We start from the raw sequence: 26405 nt of genomic DNA, 5'->3' as shown, positions 1-26405 counted from the left end.
CCAAGATGATACGTTCAGGAGTAATTGTAAATCATACAATGTCACAGAAAAAAAATAGTTGTAACCGTAATACTGCTTTTTGCCATACAGCATCATTTTGTGATTAATTACATCCCACTTTTTAATCACAGTAATACAACAGAGACCTTATCTATTTTGAAAGTTCCATATTGATACCAGCTTGACGTTAGTACAATGTGCTAACGTTTGGTGCTAAAGCTTTGTGGGTAATAGTGATGGGACAACCGACTCTTTTACGAGAGTCGGTTCAACCGGACAGTCGTTGGTTGGCCTACCGAGTTAATAGATTCGGTCACCGGTTCGCGTGCCCTCGGCGGCGGGGGTGATCGCGTTTAACTTTACATATCTATCAAGATAACATTACGTGTGTTTGTATGTGATATAGGCCTAATACTTTCCCCATGGTAATGTAGCATATGAATTTCCATGAACACAACTCTAAAATGCACGAGACATAAAGGCTTCTGCTATCGGTGGATAACTCAAACTTGCTGAGAACCTAGACACCCGTTGGATTACATAGACTCATGCATTAGACTCATGCATTAGGCACGGTTACGGTCTTGTTCAGTAGTCTGGTGCACAGTCTCCTGGTGACAGCCTACCTATCACGTAACAAACATTTAACTTAACATAACTATTAAGATAACATGACGTGCATTTGTATGTGATATCCATCGATAACGTAATCTATTAATTTGTATGTACACAATCATCTAAGATGCACGAGAAATAAAGGCTTCTGCTATCGGTTGATAACTCAAACTTACCGAGAACCTAGACACCCGTTTGAATATAGACTCATGCAGTAGCCTCGGTTATGGTCCTTACGGTCTCGTTCAGTAGCCTGGTGCGCAGTCTCCTTGTGACAGCCTAGCCTAGCTACCACGTAGCAACATTCACTTCTCTAACATTTAACTTAACATAACTACCAAAATAACATTTGTGTATTTGTATGTGATGTACTATACTTCCCCATCGATAATGTGTGAATTGCCGTGAACACAATCCTCTAAGATGCACCAGAAACAAGGCTCGGTTAATAACTCAAACTTGCCGAGAACCAAGACACCGCTTGATTACATTAGAGTCGAGCAGGCCGGCAGGTTGCACGGTTACATTAGAGTCGAGCGGCCGGCCGGTTGCACGGTTACATTAGAGTCGAGCGGCCGGCCGGTTGCACGGTTACATTAGAGTCGAGCGGCCGGCAGGTTGCACAGTTACATTCGGTCTCGTTCGGCATTGGGTCTAGGCATTAGTAGCTCATTTCCTGATTGATTCTACCACCACCACTCCAGTCCAGCGGAGGCGCTAATGATCTAGATTACAACACACACAGTAGCAGAAGAATACCAGCTACACAACGGCCAACCATTGACATATATAATGCTAACGGCACGAATGAAGTAAAAGAAAAAAACACGAGTGAGTCGGTTCATTGACGTATGGCACTCGATTCTCCCGGCTCAGTGACACGAGTCGGGTTAATTAACCGGCTCTTCGGTCAGTTCGTCAACACTAGTGGGTAACATTATGAGGTTACAACATCGTTCAACACGCTAATAAAGTTATTTTTAGTATGACTGTTTCGACCACAGCTAACAGGACTGAGCTAACGTTAGCTGTAGATAGACGATTAATCTAATGCTAATTTAGCCAAAGTAGCACACCCCGGTCTGTCTGCCTCACTCCCCCGGCGCAGAGAGACTCAGTCGGGATGACAGCTGACAACAGCCCGGGACATAAAGCTAGCTAGTTACCGTTAGCCCCCAGTCAGCTATCAGCCAACTACTTTCATTACAGCAACCCCCCCGGCCAGAACTTATCTCCTGGTGCTTACGACGCTAACGGCAGTTTAATTAAACGTCGGGAAACAGACCATATCAGACCCAGCACCGAGTCACAACAGCGGCCATCCATAGCGGTAGCTAGCTAGGTACATCTCCGTAGTGCTACCGGTTTATGTGCCGAAAATCTCCTCCCTGCTGAATTTCTCCCCCCCTTCGCGTTTAGCTGTCTTTACGGTTAGCTAAATTAACCTGACAAAAGGTGGGTTAAGCATCAAAACGAAAAGTTAAGATTACTGAAAAGTGAAGGGGAGATAATTCCGGGCGGCTGGGAGATGTTCTGCTGCTGCACAACAGGCATCGAACGTCCTGGCTCGCTATCGCGGAGATTTCCCCGACAATCCCCACCCACACCCGTCTCTCAGACTCGTTGAGTAGCTAGCTAGCGTTACAACAAACCCCGTCTGCCCCGGTGTTGAAACCATCCAAAAGATGACATTGATATGTGAAATATTTTGTGTTTTAGCTACTGGCTACTGTTAGCTTGCTAGCTCACTAGCTAACTGGTCAGCTACAAATAAAAATCTAATCAAGAAAAACGTAATTATGTTGGGGAAACTGCAACTATTTTATTACAATAACATGAATAAACGTTACTAAACGTAACGTGAATAAACTTGAATGGGTAAACTCGTCCGTGAACTGATGCTTTCTAACCGGCAGCGAAGGGGTTTAACTCTAAAAACTCCCATAATTCCACGCAACTTCCCAACGTCATCAAAAGTCCAGTTTTACCGTCCATTGTTTTGGTTGAGAGACCCCTAGTGACAAAAAGTTACATATTGTACGTTTAAGTGACTGCAGGCTCTCAAGTGTCAAATTGAGCGCGACAGTCACTCATTTCGGTCTTTTGTCACGCACTCCCGCCACTCATTGTATTTCTCACGTGGAAAAACTATTTATAATAAATTGAATAGGCCGCAGCGCCCAAAATGTCTCTGGCGCGCCGCTCTCACTATGGAACCGGCAGGAATCAAGCGCGTCTCCCCTGGAGTTGTTAGTCGAGCCTGCCACTTTTCAGCCAATCAAAAAAAAGAAAGGGGCTACACAATAGCTAATAAGATTTAACGCAACAACCAATGAAAAAAAGCAAAGAGCAGCGTACAGACACTTCCCTAAATATTCGCTCATTCAGAGACCAGAGACCCAAACTCGGCTCTGTGTCTGACGGACGGTCTGAGATCTACCCTATCAGCAGAGCAATCACGTAATGCACAGCAGATTATGGTGCAGGTAGATTATTTTGTGAAATATATCGACTATTATAAACTTTATTTTTCTCAAAATATCACGACTCCTCCTAAACTCCGATAACAGATATATTTTGAATGTGCACAAAATTTTGGACATGAGCAGAAATCTTGCTCAAACAAATCTGAAATATTACAGTCCAGGGGTTTATTAATTTATTAAAATGAATTAATTTATCATTGACGTGAATAATTGTCATATGCACATTTAAGGAGGTTACTTCCTCAACAAAAGATGCAAAAGAAAAGGGAAGAGTAAATGATGCCTCTAGGCTACATGTGTGCTGATTCATTAGAAAAGCTGATCTACAGGAGAATAAATAGATGAAAGCAATACAGAATGCCTGAGAGCATTACTTCCATATATTCCATTATGTTTTTATATTTGGATTATAATCTATGTTTACCTTTTACATAAAGATTTCCAGCATCAATTTATTCAGAAAAAGGTATAAATACAGTGGGGGAAATAAGTATTTGACCCCTTGCTGATTTTGCAGGTTTGCCCACTTACAAAGAATGCAAAAATCTACAATTGTAATCATATGTACATTGTAACAGGGAAAGACAGAATCCCAAAGAAAATTCCAGAAAATCACATCATATGAATTTATTAAAATTGATAACCATCTGATGAGGAAAAACAAGTATTTGACCCCCTGGACAAACAGCAAGTATTCTGGATCCTACAAGCCAGTTAGTCTTTCTTTAAGACACAGCCCCAATCCGAACCAATTATCTACATCAAATACACCTGCCTCACCTCGTTACCTGTATAAAAGACACCTGTCAACACCCAAACAACCAGCATCCAACATCCCCACCATGGGCAAGACCAAAAAGAGCTTTCACGGACATCAGGGACTAGATTGTTGATCTGCACAAGGCTGGGATGGGCTACAAGAGAATCGGAAAGCAACTTGAGAGAAAAGATCAACTGTCGGTGCAGTTATCAGGAAATGGAAGAAGCACCACACCACCGCCAACCTCCCTCGGTCTGGGCCTCCACACAAGATCTTGCCTCGTGGGGTGTCCCTGATCATGCGAACGGTGAGGAATCATCCCAAAACCACAAGGGGGAACTGATAAATCAACGGAAGGCAGCTGGGACCACAGTTACAAAAGAAACGGTTGGTAACACACTACGCCGTCATGGATTGAAATCCTGCAGCGCACGCAAGGTCCCCCTGCTCAAGAAGAAACATGTACAGGCCCGCATGAAGTTCGCCATTCACCACCTGGACGACTCAGAAGAGGCCTGGAAGAAGGTGATGTGGTCAGATGAGACCAAAATAGAACTTTTTGGCCTCAACTCAACTCGTCGTGTTTGGAGGGCAAAGAACACCGAGTACAACCCAAAGAACACCATCCCCACCGTCAAGCATGGTGGTGGCAACATCATGCTTTGGGGGTGCTTTTCAGCCAAGGGGACGGGACAACTCCATCGTATTGACGGGAGGATGGACGGGCCATGTATCGTGGAATTCTGGACCGACATCTCCTTCCCTCAGTGAGAGAGCTGAAGATGGGTCGAGGATGGGTGTTTCAGCACGACAACGACCCTAAGCACACCGCCAAAGCAACAAAAGAGTGGCTGAAGAAGAAGCACATCAAGGTTCTGGAGTGGCTAGCCAGTCTCCAGACCTGAACCGATTGAAAATCTTTGGAGGGAGCTTAAAATTCGAGTTGTCAGGCGACAACCTCGGAACCTCAATGATTTGGAGGCTGTCTGCAGGGAGGAGTGGGCCAACATCCCTGCCGAAATGTGCACAAACCTTGTCACCAACTATAAAAACCGTTTGACATCTGTGCTGGCCAATAATGGCTTTTCTACAAAATATTAACATGCTGTTTGTCCAGGGGGTCAAATACTTTTTTTTCCTCATCAGATGGTTATCAATTTTAATAAATTTGTATGATGTGATTTTCTGGAATTTTCTTTGGGATTCTGTCTTTCCCTGTTAGAATGTACATATGATTAAAATTGTAGATTTTTGCATTCTTTGTAAGTGGGCAAACCTGCAAAATCAGCAAGGGGTCAAATACTTATTTCCCCCACTGTATGTGCATAAAAATTCACCAGAATGCAAGAAATGAAGAGTTTAATGCTCAAAATTTTCTGGGGGAGGACCCCCATACCCCCCCACATCATAAGTCACCATGCGAAAATTGAATAAATACTTTGTATTTGGTTGAATTGTCAGTGCCATGTGTCAAATCTTTTGTTGTGTAAATCTGAGCAATTAATAATAACAAAAAACTAATATTAATGAAACACTCCTATTCCTTTGCATCCTTATGCATTCTATTATCTCAAACAGCCTGAAAAATAGTGCATTTAGCTGACGTAATTGGGAAAAAATCTCCCCTGGTCCAGACCGGGCTGCAGGCCAAAACATTAGAAGAATTAGAACTTCTACATTCTGTCCACTGCGGTAAACCAGCTCTCAACAACTTTTTTTCTTGAGCCTGAGAACAGATTTGGAATCAGTCTGTGCAGATAAATGAACGACAAGGTGATGAATTTGGGCAGTGGGTGATAAGTCATGCCTCCTGTCGTTTCCACTCTGCAAACAACTTGTCTGGCAAAACACTGGCTAGCTTCCTACCTTGTGGTGTACAACACCTCAGAGCTTTCCCAGGTGACTTTTTTTTGCTGCGTTTAAGCATTTTTTGGTGCTCAGCTTGCCCTTGACTCTCTAGAGAAAACATCCAGTCCGAGCAGTGGGAAGTAAATCAACAAGCCTTTCCTTATGGAGCCACATTCACCAGCTCTCTCTCCCTGCAGCATAACCCTGTATGGTCATGGGACTGCTTCTACAATGGCTGCACACTATCAGTATCTGTGTGTGTGTGTGTGTGTGTGTGTGTATATATGTGTGTGTGTGTGTGTGTGTAATATGTAGCAGTGGCACCATAAAAGGGATTCAATGAGTAGGAGGGAGAGCAGCATTCCTCTTCATATTGGGGCTTACTTTTTAAAATCAGGCTGCATTTAAGTGGCCACATGAGCCACATAAACCACTGATCCTGTGCATCTTTACATTTTACTTCTAAACACTGACCACCTCAGTGAACCGCCAACCTGCCCAGACATGCTGCTGCTCATGGCTGTCACAGAAACGCCAACATTATTCTGCCACCAGGTACAAACACACACAAGGACAAAGTTAATGAGATGTGTCGATTGATGGTCGATGTGCGAGTGCAGAGTGAGGCGACACAGCCTGGGGGGGAATAAATTCCCTGGCTGGTATTTTAAAATGTGCTCAGTCACAGTCATGTTCCTGCAGTGTAAGGACGAGTCACAGAAAAGTCAACATCAGCTGATGGTGAATGTTTTTTCTGCAGAAACAGGATATGGAGATTAGATAGATAGATAGATAGATAGATAGATATACACATACATACATACATACACACACACACACAGTACTGTGCAAAAACTTTAGGCAGGTATGAAAAAATGCTGTAAACCAAGAATGCTTTCAAAAATTAACAAATTGACAATTAACAAATTCACAAAATGCAGTGCATGAACAGAAGAGAAATCTAAATCAAATCAATATTTGGCGTGACCACCCTTTGCCTTCAAGACAGCATCAATTCTTCTAGGTACACTTGCACACAGTTTGTGAAGGAACTCGGCTGGTAGGTTGTTCCAAACATCTTGGAGAACTTACCACAGATCTTCTATGGATGTAGGCTTCCTCAAATCCTGTCTCTTCACGTTATCCCAGACACACTCTGATATATGATATGATATGACTTATTCTTCTTAACACTGAAGATAGTTCTTAATGACCTTGGCTGTATGTTTGGGGTCGTTGTCCTGCTGCAGAATAAATTTGCGGCTAGGGCTGCAGCTATCAATTCTTTTTGCAATCGATTAATCCAGCACTGTATCGATCGATTAATTGGATAATTTGTTTTTGCGTTTTTAAACAACCCAAACTAGGAAAAAAAGCAACATTTTCGAGAGAAAAAAGCAACATTTGTATTGCCTACATTGCTTACAATATCTTCTCTCAAAAAACTAAACATAGTAAGTGCATTTAAGTGCCAATGATATCAACCTCAAACAGGCATACATTAAACATACACAAACATTACATCAAGTTGTGCAACTTAACTTTCAGAACTACAAGTTTCAACCTGAGACTGATCTGTATATACAGTAGGCCTGTACAGTACATGCCAAAAGTTTGGACACACTTTCTCATTCAATGAGTTTCCTTTTTATTAATAAGGGAATAATTCCACTAATTAACCCTGACAAAGCACATCTGTGAAGGTAAAACCATTTCAGGTGACTACCTCATGAAGCTCATTGAGAGAACACCAAGGGTTTGCAGAGTTATCAAAAAAAGCAAAGGGTGGCTACTTTGAAGAATCTAAAATATAAGACATGTTTTCAGTTATTTCTTTTGTTAAGTACATAATTCCATATGTGTTCATTCATAGTTTTGATGCCTTCAGTGAGAATCTACAATGTAAATAGTCATGAAAATAAAGAAAACGCATTGAATGAGAAGGTGTGTCCAAACTTTTGGCCTGTACTGTATGTAAATATTAGTTATACTCAAGCCCAATAGGGCTGGGCGATATGAAAAAAAATAAATCCGATTTAAATCGATTTTTTTCTCCCTCTACTTATAATCAATCTGCAGATGACAAATAAATTGTTCAAAACAAGTTTTATTTTGTTTTGACTCATACACACACTACACGCATATAATCACGCTATATATTCAACAACAACAAAATGGATGCGTGAGATAAAGCTGTTTTCACACATACAGGTAATTCACTTCTCGTTCCTTGCTAAAAGTTCAAATCATATTAACGTTATTGCGCAACCTTGCCCCTATTTTCACCTGTTGCTGAGTAACGTACGTTAACATCCCATGGTCTCTTGAATGTAGCATACCTGTAGCAAGCTTCTCCGTAGCGATAAAAACAAACGTCAAAGAGGAGCTCCGTGCTACAGAGCGGCGATTGCAAGTTGTTTAAGCCGCTACAGACCTCAGTCACAGCTCGGTTATATCAGCAGCATTTAGTAGACGTGTTGAGACGCAAAAGAGTTCCTCAACACGGCCTCTGGTGCCCCGCATGGTGCTCCTTCAGGTCAGCGGTAGCTGGTAGTTCCGATATCCGAGAATAGGTGACTATCACCCGGGGACACAGCACCGCGAGCGGCCGGTCATTTCGGCGGAGATTACTGATAAGTAAGTAATGAAACGACTGGTTAAGAAAATAATTAATGTTAGTCCCTGTCGCTGCCATGTTGTTTGTGTATCTCTAAGAGGTGGCAAACGCGCGGGGGGAGGGATGAGCCCATTCGGAGCTACAGGAGCCCAGAGGGGAGCGTCGGAGGATGTTAAGGAGAAAATCGATTTTTCATTTAAACAAATCCACGTTAACTACACATTCGAGTTAATCGATAAAATCAATTTATCGCCCAGCCCTAGTACAGAGTTTTAGTTTTAATTACGTTTGAACTGATTCCAAACTTTGGACACTTTCTGTAGTTTTCTCCAGCCTGTCTCTTCTCTTAGCCCCTCGCTATTTACGCTCTGGCATGTGTCGCCAGCAGCAGACTGAGCCGCATCTGTGCGACAGTAATGATTCTCCGTGCGGAAACACCGTCCGTCAGCGATACAACGTTGGTAACATTGATTTAACGAAGTTTTGAGGCAAGTCATTCTGCATCGAGGATTTTTTGTAATCAAATTATTCGAGGAATCGTTTCAGCACTATTTGCAGCCAATCATACGCCTCCCTAATGGTATTGCATGATGGATAAGTATCTGCCTGTATTTCTCAGCATTGAGGACACCATTAATCCTGACCAGATCTCCAACTCTATTTGCAGAAATTCAGCCCTAAACTTGCAAGGAACCAACACCATGCTTCACTGTTTCCTGCAGACACTCATTATTGTACCACTCTCCAGCCCTTCGGTGAACAACCTGCCTTATTCTACAGCCAGATATTTCAAATTTTGACTCATCAGTCCAGAGCACCTGCTGCCATTTTTCTGCACCCCAGTTCCTATGTTTACGTGCATAGTTGAGTTGCTTAGCCTTGTTTCAATGTCGGAGGTATGGCTTTTTGGCTGCAATTCTTCCACGAAGACCACTTCTGGCCATACTTCTCCGGACAGATGGGTGTACCTGGGTCCCACTGGTTTCTGCCAGTTCTGAGCTGATGGCACTGCTGGACATCTTCCGATTTCAAAAGATTTCTGCTACACTAAGTTTCCTTGGCCGACCACTGCGTCTACGATCCTCAACGCTCCCTGACTTTTTGCAAGTGTACCTACAGTACAGGCCAAAAGTTTGGACACACCTTCTCATTCAAATGCATTTCCTTTTATTTTCATGACTATTTACTTTGTAGATTCTCACTGAAGGCATCAAAACTATGAATGAACACATATGGAATGATGTACTTAACAAAAAAGTGTGAAATAAGTGAAAACATGTCTTATATTTTTGATTGTTCAAAGTAGCCACCCTTTGCTTTTTTATTAATAAGGGAAAAAATTCCACTAATTAACCCTGACAAAGCACACCTGTGAAGGTAAAACCATTTCAGGTGACTACCTCATGAAGCTCATTGAGAGAACACCAAGGGTTTGCAGCGCTATCAAAAAAAGCAAAGGGTGGCTACTTTGAAGAATATAAAATATAAGACATGTTTTCAGTTATTTCACACTTTTTTGTTAAGTACATCATTCCATATGTGTTCATTCATAGTTTTGATGCCTTCAGTGAGAATCTACAATGTAAATAGTCATGGAAAAAAAAGAAACACATTGAATGAGAAGGTGTGTCCAAACTTTTGGCCTGTACTGTATAAGAATTGATGCTGGTTTGAAGGCAAAGGGTAGTAACACCAAATATTGATGTGATTTAGATGGGGTGTTTTGGTCGCTCACTTTGCATATGTAAATTGATAAAAATAAACAAACAATCATTATTTATATTTTTGAAAGCATTCTTAGTTTATAGCATTTTGTCCACAGTACGCTATCTATCTATCTCATTCATTTACCTAGGCCTTTACTTAACGCTAGTGTAAATAGTCTGTTTTGTCCAATCAACAGTCTAAATTACCAATATGCTGAGTTTACAATCAGCATATTGGTAAAGCAGTGAATCCTCACATTTAAGAAGCTTATCAAAAGTTAGGCATTTCTGTGCAAGACCCCCCCCCAGCAAAATCACAACATTTTGTGAAAAGACGACTAGTTTGCGGCTTGTAAATTGTGAGTAAATTATTCAGCCATTTATTACAAAAATCTTTCTTACTTCACAAGTTGCTTCTACATGCACATGGCTTTTCTTGGTAAAAATTAGTCAATCAGTGTGAGCTTAAAAGACTCCATCGACTAATATAAAAGACACATGCAGTGTGTCTCACAAGTCTTACCTTGTTTCTTCATAGCAGCCTTGGCGTGTATCACTGCCTCCCAGGGACTGGGGATGTCCAGGAATACGGCGTCCGCCACCCCGGTTACTCCGAAGCCGTCCTTGCACACATCCTGGTTCCTGACGGTGACCAGGTGATCCACGCGGTGCTCCTTGAACTCCTCGGCCACCTTCTCCGCCCGCTGCTGGTGGAACTCCACCGTGTGCAGGTGACCTGTGGGGGCGATGGTGCGCAGGATGGCGTGGGAGAGAGAGCCGCTACCGGTCCCTAAAACACAGACACCAGCATGGAGGATGAGAAAATGTATCTGCTACAGTTTATAAAAATTGCGTTGGGTCCTTTTTTTGGAGTAAAAATACCAAAATGATGCGGTTCCAGCTTCTGAAATGTAAATATTTTCTGCTTTCCTTTGTCTTCTATGATTGTAAACTAAATATCTTCAGGTTTTGGGCTGTTTGTCAAAACAAGACAATTGTAGATGTCACAATGTGCTTTGGGAAGATTAGATGGACATTTAAAAAGGAACGTTATTAATCAAGAAAATAAATCAACTCCGAATGAAGCATCGAGAGCACAGCTAGAAGTCAGCAGATCCTCCCCCCACCCCTCCCCCCTTCTTCTCCTCCTAACATTACATCACCGCCGCCTTTGTTCGTGCGGCGACAAAGAGGGCAGTGTTAACCCCACAGCAGCACTTTGACGTGCTAAAACCTCACATTGCTGAGCCAGATGGAAAACAGTAAATGTGGAAACTGTTGATGGGTGAAGTAAACCGTAACAGTTAGGATACACACATGTAAATATGCAGATATAAACAACAGCTGGCAGCAGAGAGAGAGAGAGAGCTAAAACCTCTTAGATAAGCTTTCGGTTTTCAATCTCCACCACTAATGCATCAAATATGGGACTGGTTTTCATATTCTCTGAACTTTATTTTGTATTATTATTCAGAGAGTTTTACTTTTCAACTTATGCATTCTTATTTCTACTATTACGAAGGGTTTTATTTCCCATTAATTATCGTATTCTATCCCCTTACAGATTAATCAGTCAATTATAGATATATCAATCGTAGTCTATCAAATGGTGAGAAAAGCTTAGTAAAGTTTCCCCATGTCTTGATGTCTTAAAATATATATATAATATATGTTAATTTCTTGAATTATGGTCTCATGGATTTGAAAATCGGCGATAAGGTAGAGGGTGTTTTGGGGCGTGGCTATGATGTGTTTGCCAGATTCCAGGAAGCGTGCTGGCCAATCAGACAGACTGGGCCTTTTCCAGGAGGGGGATTAAAGAGACCGGCACCCCTACAGAGAATCCCATACAGAGGGTGACTACAGGTGCAGCAGCCATGGGCAGTTTACATTAAAGCATGTAAACAAACACAAAATGCAAGTATAATCCTGAAAATGCTATACAATAGTTGCCCTTTAAATGATTAACAGATTATCTGTTGATTTATTTCCGTTAATTTATTCGTTTCAGCACTATTTGCTGTCATTTCATCGGCAGTGACATAATAAACTTAAATGGCCATATAGTCTGAAATAACTATAGCCTGAAATAACTAAACCAAGACTTTGTTTATTGTTATACCGTTATATTGGCTGAACACATTGTTCCCCATCTGTAAAGCAGAGTTTACTGTTGAGAGGAAATGGCTGTGCAGCATTCTGTCTGAGTGATGGGTGAACCTAGAGCTTAAACACTATCTGAACTCGATCCGCATTAAAAAGACGATCAATCAGCACAGAATCAAACTCTGGACCTCTGGCTTCATGCCAGCGTGCTGACGTGTTCAAGTCAATCGCCAAGTCCTCCAGAAATACACTCAACATCAGCAGTTTTGAGTAAAATCATGTCAGGAATTTGTAAATACAAAATGAAATGTGATTATAGAACACAAATGTTTAACCTTTGTTCTGAAATTGGAATTGGCATCCGAGTATACAGAGTGCATATTCTGGGAAAGGACAAATTTAATAAAAAAGGGATCTGTTGCGTTACGGTTACTGGAGGCACATTTTTACATTGAGAACATGAAACAGTCGGACTCAAAGTCAGACTGTCCTCTAAACCAGGACTTGCTTATGATCCGTTTACACTCACAGGCTGAAAGAAAGTTTAATTCAAGTTAGGGATGCCCCAAAACATAACTCCACATTTGTTATTTGTTCAATACAAGCCAAAGACACACAGAGGAGAAGGAACTCGTAAAAACAACATGTCCGATGTAATTAAATAAATAAACATGTAGAAATGAATGTCTGAACCAAATTTCAGACAAATCCATCCAAAAAGGCGTCAAGAAATTTCATGAATGTTTTTTTTTTGTCCCAAATCACTGGATAGGTCAAACTTTGAACAGATGGTGGCGCTAGAGGAAAAGTCAGAGGACCACCAAAATGTTTAGGATTCATCATGTGGGGACCATGAAGGTCTGTACACAATTTGATAGCAATCCCTTTAGCAGTGGTTGAGATATTTCAGTCCAGAACAAAGTGGTGGTCCGGCTGATCGACCTTGTCATCCCTAGGCACGTTGCTAGCATGGCTAAATAATTAGCATGTAGTAGTATCAGTATTGTCTGCTACTTAGTGGTAATGAACCATGTGTACATAAAGAGGAAATGCAACTCTGTTTGACCCTTTAGACACGTCAGCTAAACCATGTGTACTAAAGAGGAAATGTGACTTTGTTTGACCTTTAAGAGGTGTCAGCTAAAAGACATGGTGGCCACGTTAACCACCAGCTTTTTATTGAGGATAGAAACATTACAAATCTGTGTTACAAATACAGTTTGTACTGAAGAGCAAAATATTACACCATACTTAATGAGGGCTTTGCTTTGATGCAAATGGTCAAGGCTACCCTTGACTCATATCAGCGTTTCTAATCTGCTCACAGAACAAGACGTCAAGTCAGTGGGCAGCTACTGTACGAGAGTTAGTAGAGGATGATGATGGGGGAGGGGGCTGTTGACCTGCACTGTGGGTCAGCTCTGCTTTCTGTTCTCCAGTACTATCATGTCGTTAACCAACATGGTCGTTTCCTGGGTGAGAAGCAAAAGCCGTGAATGAGGTCAAAGAACTTGAAATCCCTGCAGGCAGAAAGTGAATTGAAAATAAAAGAGTAAAGTCCTCCAATCATTAACCCACTTCTGTCTCTGTAGACATCAGTAAAGCACTCAATTCCTAAATGTTGTAGTAAAGGCCAACTGTAAGTGGATGTTCTGGACAATCTTCAGGGGGACTGTTCGCTGCTATGAAATAAGGTTTGATCAATGTCTGTTTTTTAAGGGTAACTATACAGAAATTCATACACATATCAATTTCCATTTTCTACGCCCTTAAAAAAAGAAAGAAAAAAAATCTGTATCTCATTCATGGTAATGTTGAAACGCTTCTTTAACAGTAATTAGAACATCACGAGAAACTTAAAATCATGAAACCACATTAATAAATTTACTTAATGAAAATGAAAAAGCGCAGCTAGTCTACTGCAGACTGTTCGACGTCCTACTGGAATCCTTGCGGTAGACCAATTTAGCGGTCAACATTTTAACCATGTTTAAGCAAGCTACTCGCTAACGGTATGCTAACATTACCGGCTGTGTATTGTTAACTAGCTTCATGCGCAGTGATGCTTTTGTTGCCTCGAATGTCTGTTACTGAGCACCAGAGAGCAGCGCAGGCATTTTATTGGCACTGAAATGAGCAACTAACCCGCATCGCTATGCGGTCCGGTGGATACCGGTCGTTTGGTTGCGGTTAATTGATGGAATAATCGGTACAATACTCGACTACCAAAATAAGCGATAGCTGCAGCCCTAGTTGTCAGTAATGCGTGTTAAAAGCTTCATATTGGTAAGTGTCTACATGTCAAACAAGGCTTGTCCAACCAAGCCTTTTCTGATCAATTTCTTAATTAATTTCAAGACCTGTGTTTTGGTATCCTTTCCAGTGAAATACAGTCACACGCTTCACCGTTTCGCTTTGAGCATTTTAACCGTGTTTACTAGCTAACGGTAGGCTAACGTTACCGGCGGCCAGGTGTAAGGTTAACCAACGTCACGTGCAGCGATACTTCTTTTGCCTCCATTGTCCACAGCGCAAGCATTTAAGTGGCACCGGCTTTTGGTACCCCACCCTGTCTACGACACAACTGTTTCCATTGGAACGCAAAAACAAGCCAAAACAACAGTACCACCTGGACTTAAAGCCTGGGTCTTTGTTGGTGGGCAAATTGTGTCCCTGTACCATTGGTGCAGCCTAAATACAATGACGCAAAAGCCCTTGAGTTACTGGGAGTATTTACTGAGTACACTGAAGCACCGATACACGTGTAAAAAAATAAAACCTACAGTAAATAGTTAGCTTGGCCAAGGTGACTCCTCTACATGACCGAATGCTCCTTCAGTGGTTTCGGCTTGTAGGCCCAAGTGAGAAGAGCCAACAAAACGATCACCTCTAATCGTTACATGTTTATACAGCTCACTGACAAAAAGTCACGCCTCCACAGGAAGGCACGTACTGGTTATAGACGATCAGGGTGGACATTATGAGTCACCACTGTGTTGTAAAACACTGCAAAGTTATTTGCAGCTAATAAAATGCTGCATTCAGGAAGTAATTTAATAAAATGGTAATTTGATATTCATATTTCAAAACCATTATTCCTTGGAATTTAAGCAAAATAGGATGTCCAGAGTGATGGTTTGAATCTAATGCATGTATGTGGATGCAGAGAGAGTTAAATATGCATTACAAAAAACGGCCAGAGTTAATAGTGCAGTCCTCTTGCTGACTAAACAAATTTCCTTCTGAGCTCATTCCATCACCCAGGAACACACACACACACACACACACACACACACACACACACACACACACACACACACACACACACACACACACACACACACACACACACACACACACACACACACACACACACACACACACACACACACACACACACACACACACACACACACACACACACGATGAAGCACTGCACCACCGCACACATATTAACACCCTGTACCATCCCCCACCCCCCTCGCTGCCCTTGGAATGGAAGAAACTGCAGCTCCAGCTAACCCGGAAAACACACCCAACACTCTGTCATTGGAATTAAACTAATGGAAATGCAGGATGCAGCTGAAGACAAAAGACAAAGTGACAAGGTCAACAAATACTGTATTACATAATTTTCTGTGGCACATCTGTGAGCTATGATGTTCAATATCAACTGCTGAGGCTTTGTGGGACATCTGACTCAAAAGGTGAACAGGACAATAAATCTAGGTGCTTTTTAAAGCTGAAGATTTGATACCAGTGAAGAATTAGAATCAGATGCTAAACTTAAATAAAGTAATCAATACCACAGTGTGAGTACACTTACATGTAATACACTGTACACCATGTACTCACTTGTGAAGTGCGTACATTTCGACAGGGTACTGCCATAGACAGTATATAATGGACCAATAGACCCCGTTGCTCTAGACGGAGGCCAGTGAAGGCTATTAGAAGCACTTTTCCGGTGAGCGCTGAGCGTTACTGCGCAGCCTCCAACCGAGAGAGACAACGTAAATGTAACGTGAGCAACGTGTCTGAAAGTTGTAAGTCTTCTGGTAGCTGTGCCAAGAGAAATCTCAATCATTCCCAATCTTACAGAGACGGAGAATGTAGGTATATGTAAAGGACATAACATAGGCACAGGCTAATCATTGCTAACTAAAATGCTAGTTAACATTAGTAATTAAACCTAAACAGCTCAAGTCGAAACTGCCTGCAAGCTTATCCTGTACTATACGGTAATTCCTCTACTATGTGACACAATTGTTAGCCTATTTTTACAAAAATGTCTGTCTGCTACGGAGCCATAACGTGAGGTACAAGGTAATGGAGCCTTTTATACATTGTCGTGTTTCTTTAGAACTAAACAATGGACAAATAGAGTCTTTAAACGCTTCAGATGTAAAGTTATTCGCTGTCAAAGTGACGTCAAAATGAATGCTAGTCAGTGGAATGCTAACGGGAGGTGATGGCTTTATAAAAATGGCGCCATAGGAGGTTCGAGTTCTGAAGCAAAGCTTACCCCCTTGGGTACTGCACAGCCATTATGCACTAAGAGGAACTTACTTTTCTTCTTCTGATTAATGGTAAATTGTAGCTGGGCTCTCCATAGAAAAATGGCACCCGTTGAGAGCAAGCAGTGTCCAGCTTTCCACACTCAGCATTTTGACCGCTTTGAGTGCAGCATCCGGGTACGTACAGTGCACTACAGTTGGCCACACTTCGTCAGTGGGAACGCAACATGTACTCAAAATAGCAACTGTAAGTACAGTAGGGCGCGATATGAGACACAGCACAAATGTTCCCTGTGCATGTTTTCCTATCAACTAGCAAACTGTGTGACACTTTCTCTTGATTTAATCATTCTAAAAAGATTAACAAATACTATGTACAAACACAGAACTATTTGTCTTGAATCTGAAAGAACCCTCACCTGACTCGCAGACGACTGAGCCCGGCTTCAGCTCCAGCATCATGGTGATGGTGGCGATGTCGGTGGTGTAGAGGATCTGTGTGCGGTGCGGCAGGGTGACTGTCCACAGCTCAGGTGTGGGGTGAAGCACGTAGACCCAGCCGCCTTTGCTGCAGGTGACCTTCGACCCGTACCGCTGACCTATCAGGTCTGTGGAGTGGCGAATAGCTCCGTAGCGCGTCTGCGTTTGGGCGCCCTGCTGCACCTTGACTGGCATCATGGATTCATGGCCCAGGTAGACGACGGCCACGTCCCCGTCCTGAATGAAGTCTGAGTACTCCACAAAACTCATGGTGAGCACCGTCACTCTGTAACAGGGAGGTAGGAGATTAACTCAAAATGATTTACATGTCTCCATGTGCATGCGCCTGTCAAACTAAACGCATTTAATGTTGCTTATATGAAATTGTTCATTGAAATTTGAGAGTGCCAAACCCTTTGTCATCATGGTTGGGTTTTAAACTACAGGTTTATCATATTTTGTGGATACCACAATAGCATATTCTATATTAGATCTAAAATTGTTAAATTAATCAATTAATCAGGAACCACTTTCACAATTGATCAAAAACTCAACTGTTCGTCAAAACAATTAAAGACATCAGAGACATTTTCACTAAATTCTAATGTAGTATTAATCCTTTGAGTTAGCTGGTAAATTCCATAAGTCCTTCCCAAATATTAACATTTTACTGGTTGAATTCAATTTTATATATCATCACACATCACATCAACCCTTATGATAAACAATGTCGCACTACTATATTGGAAAGAATTACTACCTGTAACTCCTGATTAAAATTGTGTTGAATGATTGATGTCAGTTTATTTATTATGTTTAGATACATTATGTTTCATATTACGTATACAATATAATGTAACTCATACGATTTCATGTGAGAAATACAAATGATTGAGGTTTAATAAAGAATTTAAAAAAGGGGGAAGTCCTCGTTGCCATGTTAACGGTTATGCATTGCCGCCGCCCCCCGAGCCTTTTTAGATTAACTATCTCGCACTAAACCAGTTATCTTTTTAAACCAGCATCTTTCAAACTGAAGAATAACGGTAGTTTAATTCAACAGCTAGCTAGATAGCTAATCTAACTAAACTCACACTTCAGAAAGAGCAGGACGAATTCACTTTGCTGATTCACGAAAGAAAACATGTCGGACAACTTAGAGAATATGTGAGTTAGATGGATGAATGATTGATTGATTGATTTTAAATTTCTGATGTTTCTTGTGGGAAAAATCGGGGTTTGTTTTAATGTCTTTTTCTCCTTCAAAGTGTTTCCCGTATCGTTGCACTCCTTTGATGAGGGTTGAGTTAACGTTACATTTTTAAGTTAATTTGAGATTAATTTAGCCTAAGATTTAAGTAGCTAGCTAGGTTTAGCTAGCTAGATGTAGCTAACACAAGTCGATGGAGGAACAGACTTTGACACAATAACGTTAGCTAGCTAGTGATAACTGAAGAAGTTTTCCCCCAGAAACCTTTCGATAATAACTGACGTTGAAGTTAGCTAGAGGTTATCGATGACTGTTCGGTTAGGTGGCAGCTAGCTAGCTAATGTTATAGCTAGCGATAATGTATTGGGTCACATTTTAATAATTTAACCTTAGATTATATTGCTAGCTAGCTCACAGTGTTTCCCTTATAACTGCACAACGGAAACCTCCGTCAAAAGAGGTCTAACTGCAGGACAGTCGAGTATCTAGCTAAACTGCTAAAAATCAGTTGAAATGTTGTCGTTAACGGTTAACGTGCTAACGAATTCGGTGTTTTAACAGAGATGGACCAGAGAATATTTAGCTAGCTAGCTAGTTAACGTTTTGCCTTCATCGTTCTGCGTGAAGTTTGCTGGAAGTGGTAGTGGGCACAAAATTAAGGCCAGACTCAGTTTAAAAAACAAGTTGACTTTTAAAAATAGTCATTGCTTGTATGGAAATAACGGGAGTAACAGGCGAATTACCGTTAGTTGTAAAAGCAACGGTTATTTTTATTTTATTTTTCAAAAACGCTGCGCAGTGGGTCCAATTCATACCGATGTTAGGAGTGGTTCATGCGGATTTCGAAAAGTAACGTCAACTGATAACGTTAAATATTTGAAGAAACGCTCTCAACCTAGGGGAAACACTGTAAATAAATTACTTCAATTTATATTAAAACACTGTCTAACATCAAACACACTGAAAGGTCACAGTGCAAAACGTCTGTACGCTCAATTTGTTTGAGTTTGAACGTTAACTGGTTGCACTGGCTAACTAGCTAATATGCTAACGTTAGCTGTTGTAACCGTCAACTACGCTCAGCAGAACCGTTGGCGGACTCTCCACTTACCTTCTCCAGAAGCAGCGTTCTTTTGAGTTTTAAAACAAACGAACACAAACGTTGGTCAGTAAACGGTAGGTCGTGCCCTTAATGCCGTTGAATGTGCATGTGTGGACAGCGCTGACAGTTACCCATTCATTTCCCTCACACGTGGTGTTGTTTTCAGGGGAAGTTGAGAAGACGTGACCGGATGCTGAGCCGCTTCACTAATACGTAAACTCCCTTCGTCGACACGGTGGATTCAAAGAGGCTGTCCAGATGATTAGTAAATCTGTTTTTCACCCGCAGGCACCGCATACTTTTTATCAGGCTCCAGAATATAGACCATATATGTAGACGGACGGGATCTCCCGAAATATGATAAAGCTGTTTTTGAATTAAAATTACACCATGCTCAAGTAGTAAAAGGGACATACAGAAACAATAAGCCACATGTGATGGAAGAAGTAGCTATAGCCTACACAGATTGTTTTTTTTTTAGCAATTACCTTTCTGTCAAAATACTTAATTAACGTTACAAGTAAAACTCTTTACTCACATTATTTAGAGCTATAAAACCCAAGTAGCTGTAATTGTATAGTTTTTAAATGTAAAATACATGGCTACTTTGTTACTTGCCACCACTGCCCGTGAATTAGCTAACATCAGAAGAGCAATTGCATCTGATGAAATTTTATTTGATTAGATTAATCATTATAAATGTACTTGAACGCAACTTCAGTTCCACTCAACGTTAGTGGACGAATGTTGGGAAAAAAAATAATTGTTGGGTTGATTCGTTTACATTGTATATTATCTGCAAATTAGGATTTATTGCACAAAAAGATGAATAAACTAGTGTAATCTGTGTATGTAGAAGGAGTCCCCACTTTAAGCAGCGCGCGTGTCCAATTAAATGAATGGACTACAAATACAGACCAATGGGAGGAGAGATGGTCCAGTATAAATAACGACCTCCTGTCATCATCCGCCAGTCTGACCGGAGAGCTGCTTGCTGTTAGGCCGCTGCTGATGATTAGTAAACTCATCGGCTGGAACAATAGGGATCTTTGTATCAACCACTGGTAGTAGTAGTCCTCAAATCCGACAACAGGTAGGAATATGATTTAATTCTGATCGAAATTCCGTCACACGTGCGGATTACCTTTAGATTTCTTTTTTAACGATTAAATGATATCTGGACCGTAGGCTAGAGACAGATTATCTCGGCTAATGAATACTTCCGCTCTTCATTATCCGTTTGAGTAGCTTTAATAAAAATAATCAAGAATTATACGATGCATAAAATGTGTGTCAAAATGTCTGCTACACTTTTCTGCACCTGTTTAATTCGCATTCAGGACACTGTTCACTGCAGGATATTTCATTGTCATTTGAGCTAAAAATGAAACGTCCATCATAATCTCGGGACGAGCTGTAGAAGTCATTGGGTTTATTTCGCTGCTTTTCACCGTGTCTTCCCTCCCATCCTCCGCCCAGGGATCAACCATGCCTTTCGGTAACACGCACAACCAGATGAAGATGAAGTACACCTCGGAGCAGGAGTACCCGGACCTCAGCAAACACAACAATCATATGGCCAAAATCCTGACTCCTGCTATGTACGAGCGGCTGAGGAGCAAACAGACACCCAGTGGATTTACTCTGGATGATGTCATTCAGACTGGGGTTGATAACCCAGGTAAAAAAAAAGCAGCTTTTCGACCATCTGTTCGCCTTTAATAACCGCAGCGGCGCTCTGCTCCACGCTCCTGAGAGAGGAGCTCACAGCTTTCTGCACTGTGACCTTGCCAAGGGGCTAATACACTATGGCCAACATTTAGAGACACATGGATTGCTGAATCGGTTAGAAAACATTCCATCTTCCTCTAAATGGGGCCCCGATGATCAGAGCATATTGCGCATCTTTATAACAAATGTTAAAGATTAGCAGTGTTGCATAATGTATGCAGGGCGGGAGCTGATAATCCACTGCTGCTTTCCCCGTTTCATTATGTCACTTAGAGTCGTAAAATGAGTGTAGATGAATTGTATCAGCTGAACAGTGTTTACACAATTCAGAGCAGGGTTCAAAATAGAGCCCGACGGATAAGGGATTTTTAACGCAGATATCTGGTGATTTAAAAATATATCAGATATCAGCCGATATATCGGATTTTTAAATCACCAGATATCTGCGTTAAAAATCCCTTATCCGTCGGGCTCTTTTTTTTTTTTTTTTTTTTTTTTTAAATCCAGAAAAACTGCTTTCCCTAACCTTGGGTACTTATAGTTATGAGTCCTCACTAAATAATATGATAATGCAGTTTAAAAATAAACTTGTTTTACTGTCACAACAGGACAGAGGAATATCAAAATATAAAAGTTCTGATAAGTAAACTGTATAAAAATACAAACTTAAGATCTGAAACAAAGGGTTAAAACAGTGTTTCCAACAGGGAGGTTGTAGAGCGCCCTCTGCTGCACAAACTATGCAACGCCACCACTCAGAACATGGTTGAAGGGGGTTTTTGTCCCTTTTTTTATTACATTTTTTAAATATTCATTTATCAGCCATTATAAATACTGATAGTTTGGAAAATGCCTAGGTTGGGCTCTAGTTTACACCATTCAGAGAAGGCTTCAAAATTAACTTTTTGTCTGGCTAGTGACTGTTAAGATTTTACCAGCCACTCAATAGATTACTATTTGTATTTTTTTTGGTGGGGGGTTGGTGAGTGAAGCAAATCTACCAGCCACTTGCATATTTTTACCAGCATTTGGGCTTGTGGATGGTGCTAATGCTGTACCCTGATTCCGGAGTATTCGGGTGAACCCGGTCTCTGCAGCGTAGCAGGTTGACGCTCCCTCACCCTGTAGACTGTGTTTCTGTTTAGCTCTGGGAACATGGCCAAGCTGACGCTGAAGAGGCTGTCGGCCGAGGATGAGTTCCCAGATCTCAGTCAGCACAGCAACCACATGGCCAAGTTCTTAACCCTGGACATTTACAAGAAGCTGAGAGAGCGGGCTACACCCAACGGCTTCACCATAGATGGTGTCATTCAGACAGGGGTTGATAATCCTGGTACAGTAACACGGCCCCACCCTGAGCCCCGATGACACGCAAAGCAAAATTGAGTTAGTGAGGATGTTTGGTCAGTCTGTCCCCTCTGTGTCCACCGTCTCCTCGGTGACCCCCGGTTGTCTTTGTGCGCAGGCCACCCCTTCATCATGACCGTGGGCTGCGTCGCCGGAGATGAGGAGACCTACGAGGTGTTCAAAGAGCTGCTGGACCCCGTGATCGAGGACAGACATGGGGGATACAAGCCCTCAGACAAGCACAAGACCGACCTGAACCCGAGCAACCTGAAGGTACTGTTCAGCTAACCAGGCTGACCGGAACACCCAACAGAGAAACTAACATGCAGGGCTTTCAAGTTCTCAGGCACCATGCACCAATTAATTTTTTTAATATAATAACTTGATTCAATACATTGTACACATTTCCTCCAGGGCAGCATTTCACACTTACAAATGGTTTCTTGCTTTAACCCCTGAACATGTGTTTTTATTTTATTTATTTTCTCCAAAGGGTGGCGATGACCTCGACTCCAACTACGTCCTGAGCTCCCGAGTGCGAACCGGCCGCAGCGTCCGCGGCTTCTGCCTGCCGCCTCACTGCAGCCGAGGAGAGAGGCGCGCCGTGGAGAAGCTCTCCATCGAAGGTAAACGGGACGCTTGAACCTGTCGATCGTTACCGGCTAAATCCGAATCAGCGTCACGATCGGCTTTATTGGCCAGGTTTGCGAACAAAAACAAGGGATTTGACTCCGGTTAATACTTTGCTCTCAACATGTATAACACTCACTTAACATATTAAGAATAAAAACAAAGGATGGTAAGAAATATAAAAAAAAATACTGTTAAGTATACAGTATAACGATAGAATTTACAAAAAATGTACAATAACGATTGAAGAAGAGTGGGAAGGAATAGTGCAACATTGGTATAGTCTGAGATTAAGATTTAAATATAGTGCAAGGCCGTTCAGTGCAATGTGAGATTGAAATATATGAGCAGAACAGTGATGATTGACTTTGTTCATTGTAAGGGTGGGGGCTGTTTCTGAGCGTTCAACAGAGTGACCACTTGGGGAAAGAAGCTGTCTTTGTGTTGGCTGGTTTTTAGCGAACAGTGCCCTGTATGGCCTACCAGAGGGAAGGAGGTTGAACAGTTTGTGACCAGGATGTGGGGGGTCTGCAGAGATTTTTGCTACCCTCACACCCTGATTCTGCAGGTACTCTGCTGAGGCCCTGACCCAGGGAGAGACGAGAGGCCTCTTGTGTGTAAAGTGTACGAGAGTAGAAGGCTGTGGCCTGAACCAGTGGTGCTCAGTGTAGTCAGCGTGGTGTTGGTTGGTCTCCTTTTGTTTAGTGGTGGGTTCCCTCTAGTGGTAGCACGATGAATAACGTTCTAGTACAGAACTCATGTAGAGGCAAACATGCGTTGTGCCGATATTGTCCACAAACCAACTTGGAACCAAACAGCCACTGAGGCACCGAAAGAGTGAATCTTGCATAGTTTCGAAATGTTCCTTGTCCAGGCAAAAGATGGCGTTCTGGGAGGTTATGGTTTCCAGTTTTTTGGTAGGCGTAAACATTTCAACAAAGAGAAATGGTGTCTCTCTGTCTGGCAAACAATCAGCCCTACTGGGTGTCTACCTACCTCATCTCTGCTCAGATAGCTAGATAGCTAGCCTGGGTGGTTAAGGCCACATGGTACTTTCAAAACCAAAGCACCAACAGATACTGAAGTAACCAAATTTAAAGATACTAATGAGATAATGAAACCGTGCTCGATTTTGAAGAAATTCTTAGTCGACTAACACTCATTCAATTGAATCGATTAGTTGATTTAATCGACAGATGTGTAAATCTGAGTTTCTCTGTAAAGAGTCCTGCTAAAGCACCACTTTAATTCTTGTGTTTACCAGAGAAGTGCTCGTACGTTTCTTGGAAATAAGTCATTCAGCATGAAAAAAGGCATCAAACATGACTAATGGACTAAAGAAATCTAAGTTGACTGAGACCAAAATGACCGATTAGTCGACTAATCGACTAAAAGGGAGCAGCCCTGCAAACTTGTGTAGCTGTGTAATTCAAACATGACAACAAATTAATAAATATATAACTATTAAAGGCAACAAAACGATTAACAGCCCCAACTTGAATTTCTGCAGTTTTTTTTTTTTTTTTTTTTTTTTTTGACATTTGAGATGTGTGGTCTTCAAACTTGCAGCTCTGGCCTCCCTGAGCGGAGACCTGAAGGGGAAATACTACGCCCTGAAGAACATGACGGAGGCGGAGCAGCAGCAGCTCATCGACGACCACTTCCTGTTTGACAAGCCCGTGTCTCCTCTGCTGCTGGCGTCAGGGATGGGCCGCGACTGGCCCGACGCCAGGGGCATCTGGTGAGACTTTAGCATTACCGGCACACAGCCTTGTGTGTGTATTTATTTTTTTTTTTTTTTTTTTGGGAGATTTCATTTAAATTTTTAAATCCATTTGTTTTTGAAGGCACAACGACAACAAGACCTTCCTGGTGTGGGTGAACGAGGAGGATCACCTGCGTGTGATCTCCATGCAGAAAGGCGGGAACATGAAGGAAGTGTTCGACCGCTTCTGCACCGGACTCACCAAGGTTAGCAGCAAATCTGGCGTTTTTTGGTTTGGTTTATTTATGGATATAGAAAGACAACAAGGGGATCAAAGGGATAACATGTAAAAGCGAGAAACACTTTTTTTCCAACATGGTCCCTGATGTAAGAACAGGACATACAACACATGCAAACACATACAGTCCTACGATTAAAACAATAAAAAATAAAACTACACATCTAAAAACCAGCTGAAACACCATGACCTAACAAACAATACATTTCCCTGTCCCCAATCTAGATTTTATTTCCCCCTAATTATCTATTTTATTCCATAAGTAGGCCCTAACTTTATCGTTACTGCCATTTTGATATGAAGTGGAAGACTATTCCATAAAATAATTCCTGTATAAAAAAAAAAGGATTTTCTGGCTTCGCTATTCACACATGGCACCTTACATGAATGGACACTGGCCCTAGTCTAATGGGCATGTTGAGTATGTACCATTAAAATCTGAAATCCCAAATACTTTGGGGTTTCTCAGTCGTGGGAGACTGAGTACATGAGCCGGACTTCCAAGAGCTGTTTGGAGTAAATGATTGTGCTTTTATATTGACTTCTATGATCTGTACAATCACCCTGGTTCTCTTGTGTTCAGATTGAGACCCTGTTCAAGGAAAGAAGCCACGCCTTCATGTGGAACGAGCACCTGGGCTACGTCCTCACCTGCCCCTCTAACCTGGGCACCGGCCTGCGCGCGGGGGTGCACGTCAAGCTGCCAAACATGAGCAAACACGCCAAGTTCGAGGAGGTTCTCAAGAAGCTGAGGCTCCAGAAACGCGGAACCGGTTTGTACAACCTTCATTATTACGTTTTGTAGGGCCGTGCAATTTAATCGCGGCTGAATTTTAGTCTTTGAATCAGTTGGTGGACGTTCTTTTGAATGCGTCTTGTCGCGCGCCGTCAGGTGGAGTGGACACGGCCGCCGTGGGCGGAGTCTTCGACATCTCCAACGCCGACAGACTGGGCTTCTCCGAGGTGGAGCTGGTGCAGATGGTGGTTGACGGAGTCAAGCTGCTGGTGGAGATGGAGAAGAAGCTGGAGAAGGGCCAGTCCATCGACGACATCATGCCCGCCCAGAAGTAAAACCCTCCCGATGCCCAGCAACCCCTCCTCCTCCTCCTCCTCCTCCGTCCCCTCTGTTTGAATGAATGTTTGACTCTGTCCTGAAACGCACTCAGTTTGGACTTGTTAGTGTATTTAAAATGAAACGGTTCCTGTGAGGATGGAAATGCAATAAAAATAAAAAAACGATAAAATAA

At 42.0% G+C, this 26405-nt stretch overlaps 2 protein-coding genes across 6 annotated transcripts in view; one reads left to right on the top strand and one right to left on the bottom strand.

Annotated features, from left to right (window-relative positions):
* Window positions 1–19722, bottom strand: part of trmt61a (tRNA methyltransferase 61A) — a 23490-nt gene extending 3768 nt beyond the window's left edge. The window contains exons 1-3 of one of the 3 annotated variants that reach the window (XM_028566844.1): window positions 19579–19722; window positions 17075–17421; window positions 10556–10822 (exon numbers count right to left, since the gene is read on the bottom strand). In XM_028566844.1, coding sequence (XP_028422645.1) covers window positions 10556–10822; window positions 17075–17421; window positions 19579–19586 — 622 coding nt within the window. In that variant the 5' untranslated portion in view covers window positions 19587–19722. Of the gene's footprint in view, window positions 1–10555; window positions 10823–17074; window positions 17422–19456 lie in introns of all 3 variants that reach the window. The other 2 variants (XM_028566843.1, XM_028566845.1) reach the window with 2 other exon arrangements.
* On the top strand, window positions 18152–26405 carry ckba (creatine kinase, brain a). Of its 3 annotated transcripts, none has more exons than XM_028566839.1 (8): window positions 18152–18302; window positions 22324–22511; window positions 22644–22798; window positions 23019–23151; window positions 24725–24896; window positions 25003–25126; window positions 25742–25931; window positions 26051–26405. In XM_028566839.1, exons 1-8 carry the CDS (start codon window positions 18280–18282, stop codon window positions 26227–26229), a joined length of 1164 nt encoding a protein of 387 aa, XP_028422640.1. In that variant the 5' UTR covers window positions 18152–18279; the 3' UTR covers window positions 26230–26405. The 3 variants fall into 3 exon arrangements, with proteins under 3 accessions (XP_028422640.1, XP_028422642.1, XP_028422641.1); XM_028566841.1 differs by lacking the exon at window positions 22324–22511 and adding an exon at window positions 20927–21128 and having other exon boundaries at window positions 18160–18302; XM_028566840.1 differs by lacking the exons at window positions 18152–18302; window positions 22324–22511 and adding exons at window positions 20405–20540; window positions 20927–21128.

This window comes from Perca flavescens, chromosome 20 (genome assembly GCF_004354835.1).
Source record: "Perca flavescens isolate YP-PL-M2 chromosome 20, PFLA_1.0, whole genome shotgun sequence".
In the NCBI taxonomy this organism is placed as follows: Eukaryota; Metazoa; Chordata; class Actinopteri; order Perciformes; family Percidae; genus Perca; species Perca flavescens.
The sequence above is the reverse complement of the archived record's forward strand: the minus strand, read 5'-3'. Positions and strand labels throughout refer to the sequence as shown.

What these genes read in the sequence shown, in the direction of transcription:
- ckba (XM_028566839.1), top strand. Translation starts at nt 18,280, where the DNA reads ATGTCGGACAACTTAGAGAATAT. An exon ending in TGAACCCGAGCAACCTGAAG is followed by an intron (nt 22,799 to 23,018) that starts GTACTGTTCAGC and finishes TTTTCTCCAAAG; the next exon opens with GGTGGCGATGACCTCGACTC. An exon ending in GCTCCAGAAACGCGGAACCG is followed by an intron (nt 25,932 to 26,050) that starts GTTTGTACAACC and finishes GCGCGCCGTCAG; the next exon opens with GTGGAGTGGACACGGCCGCC.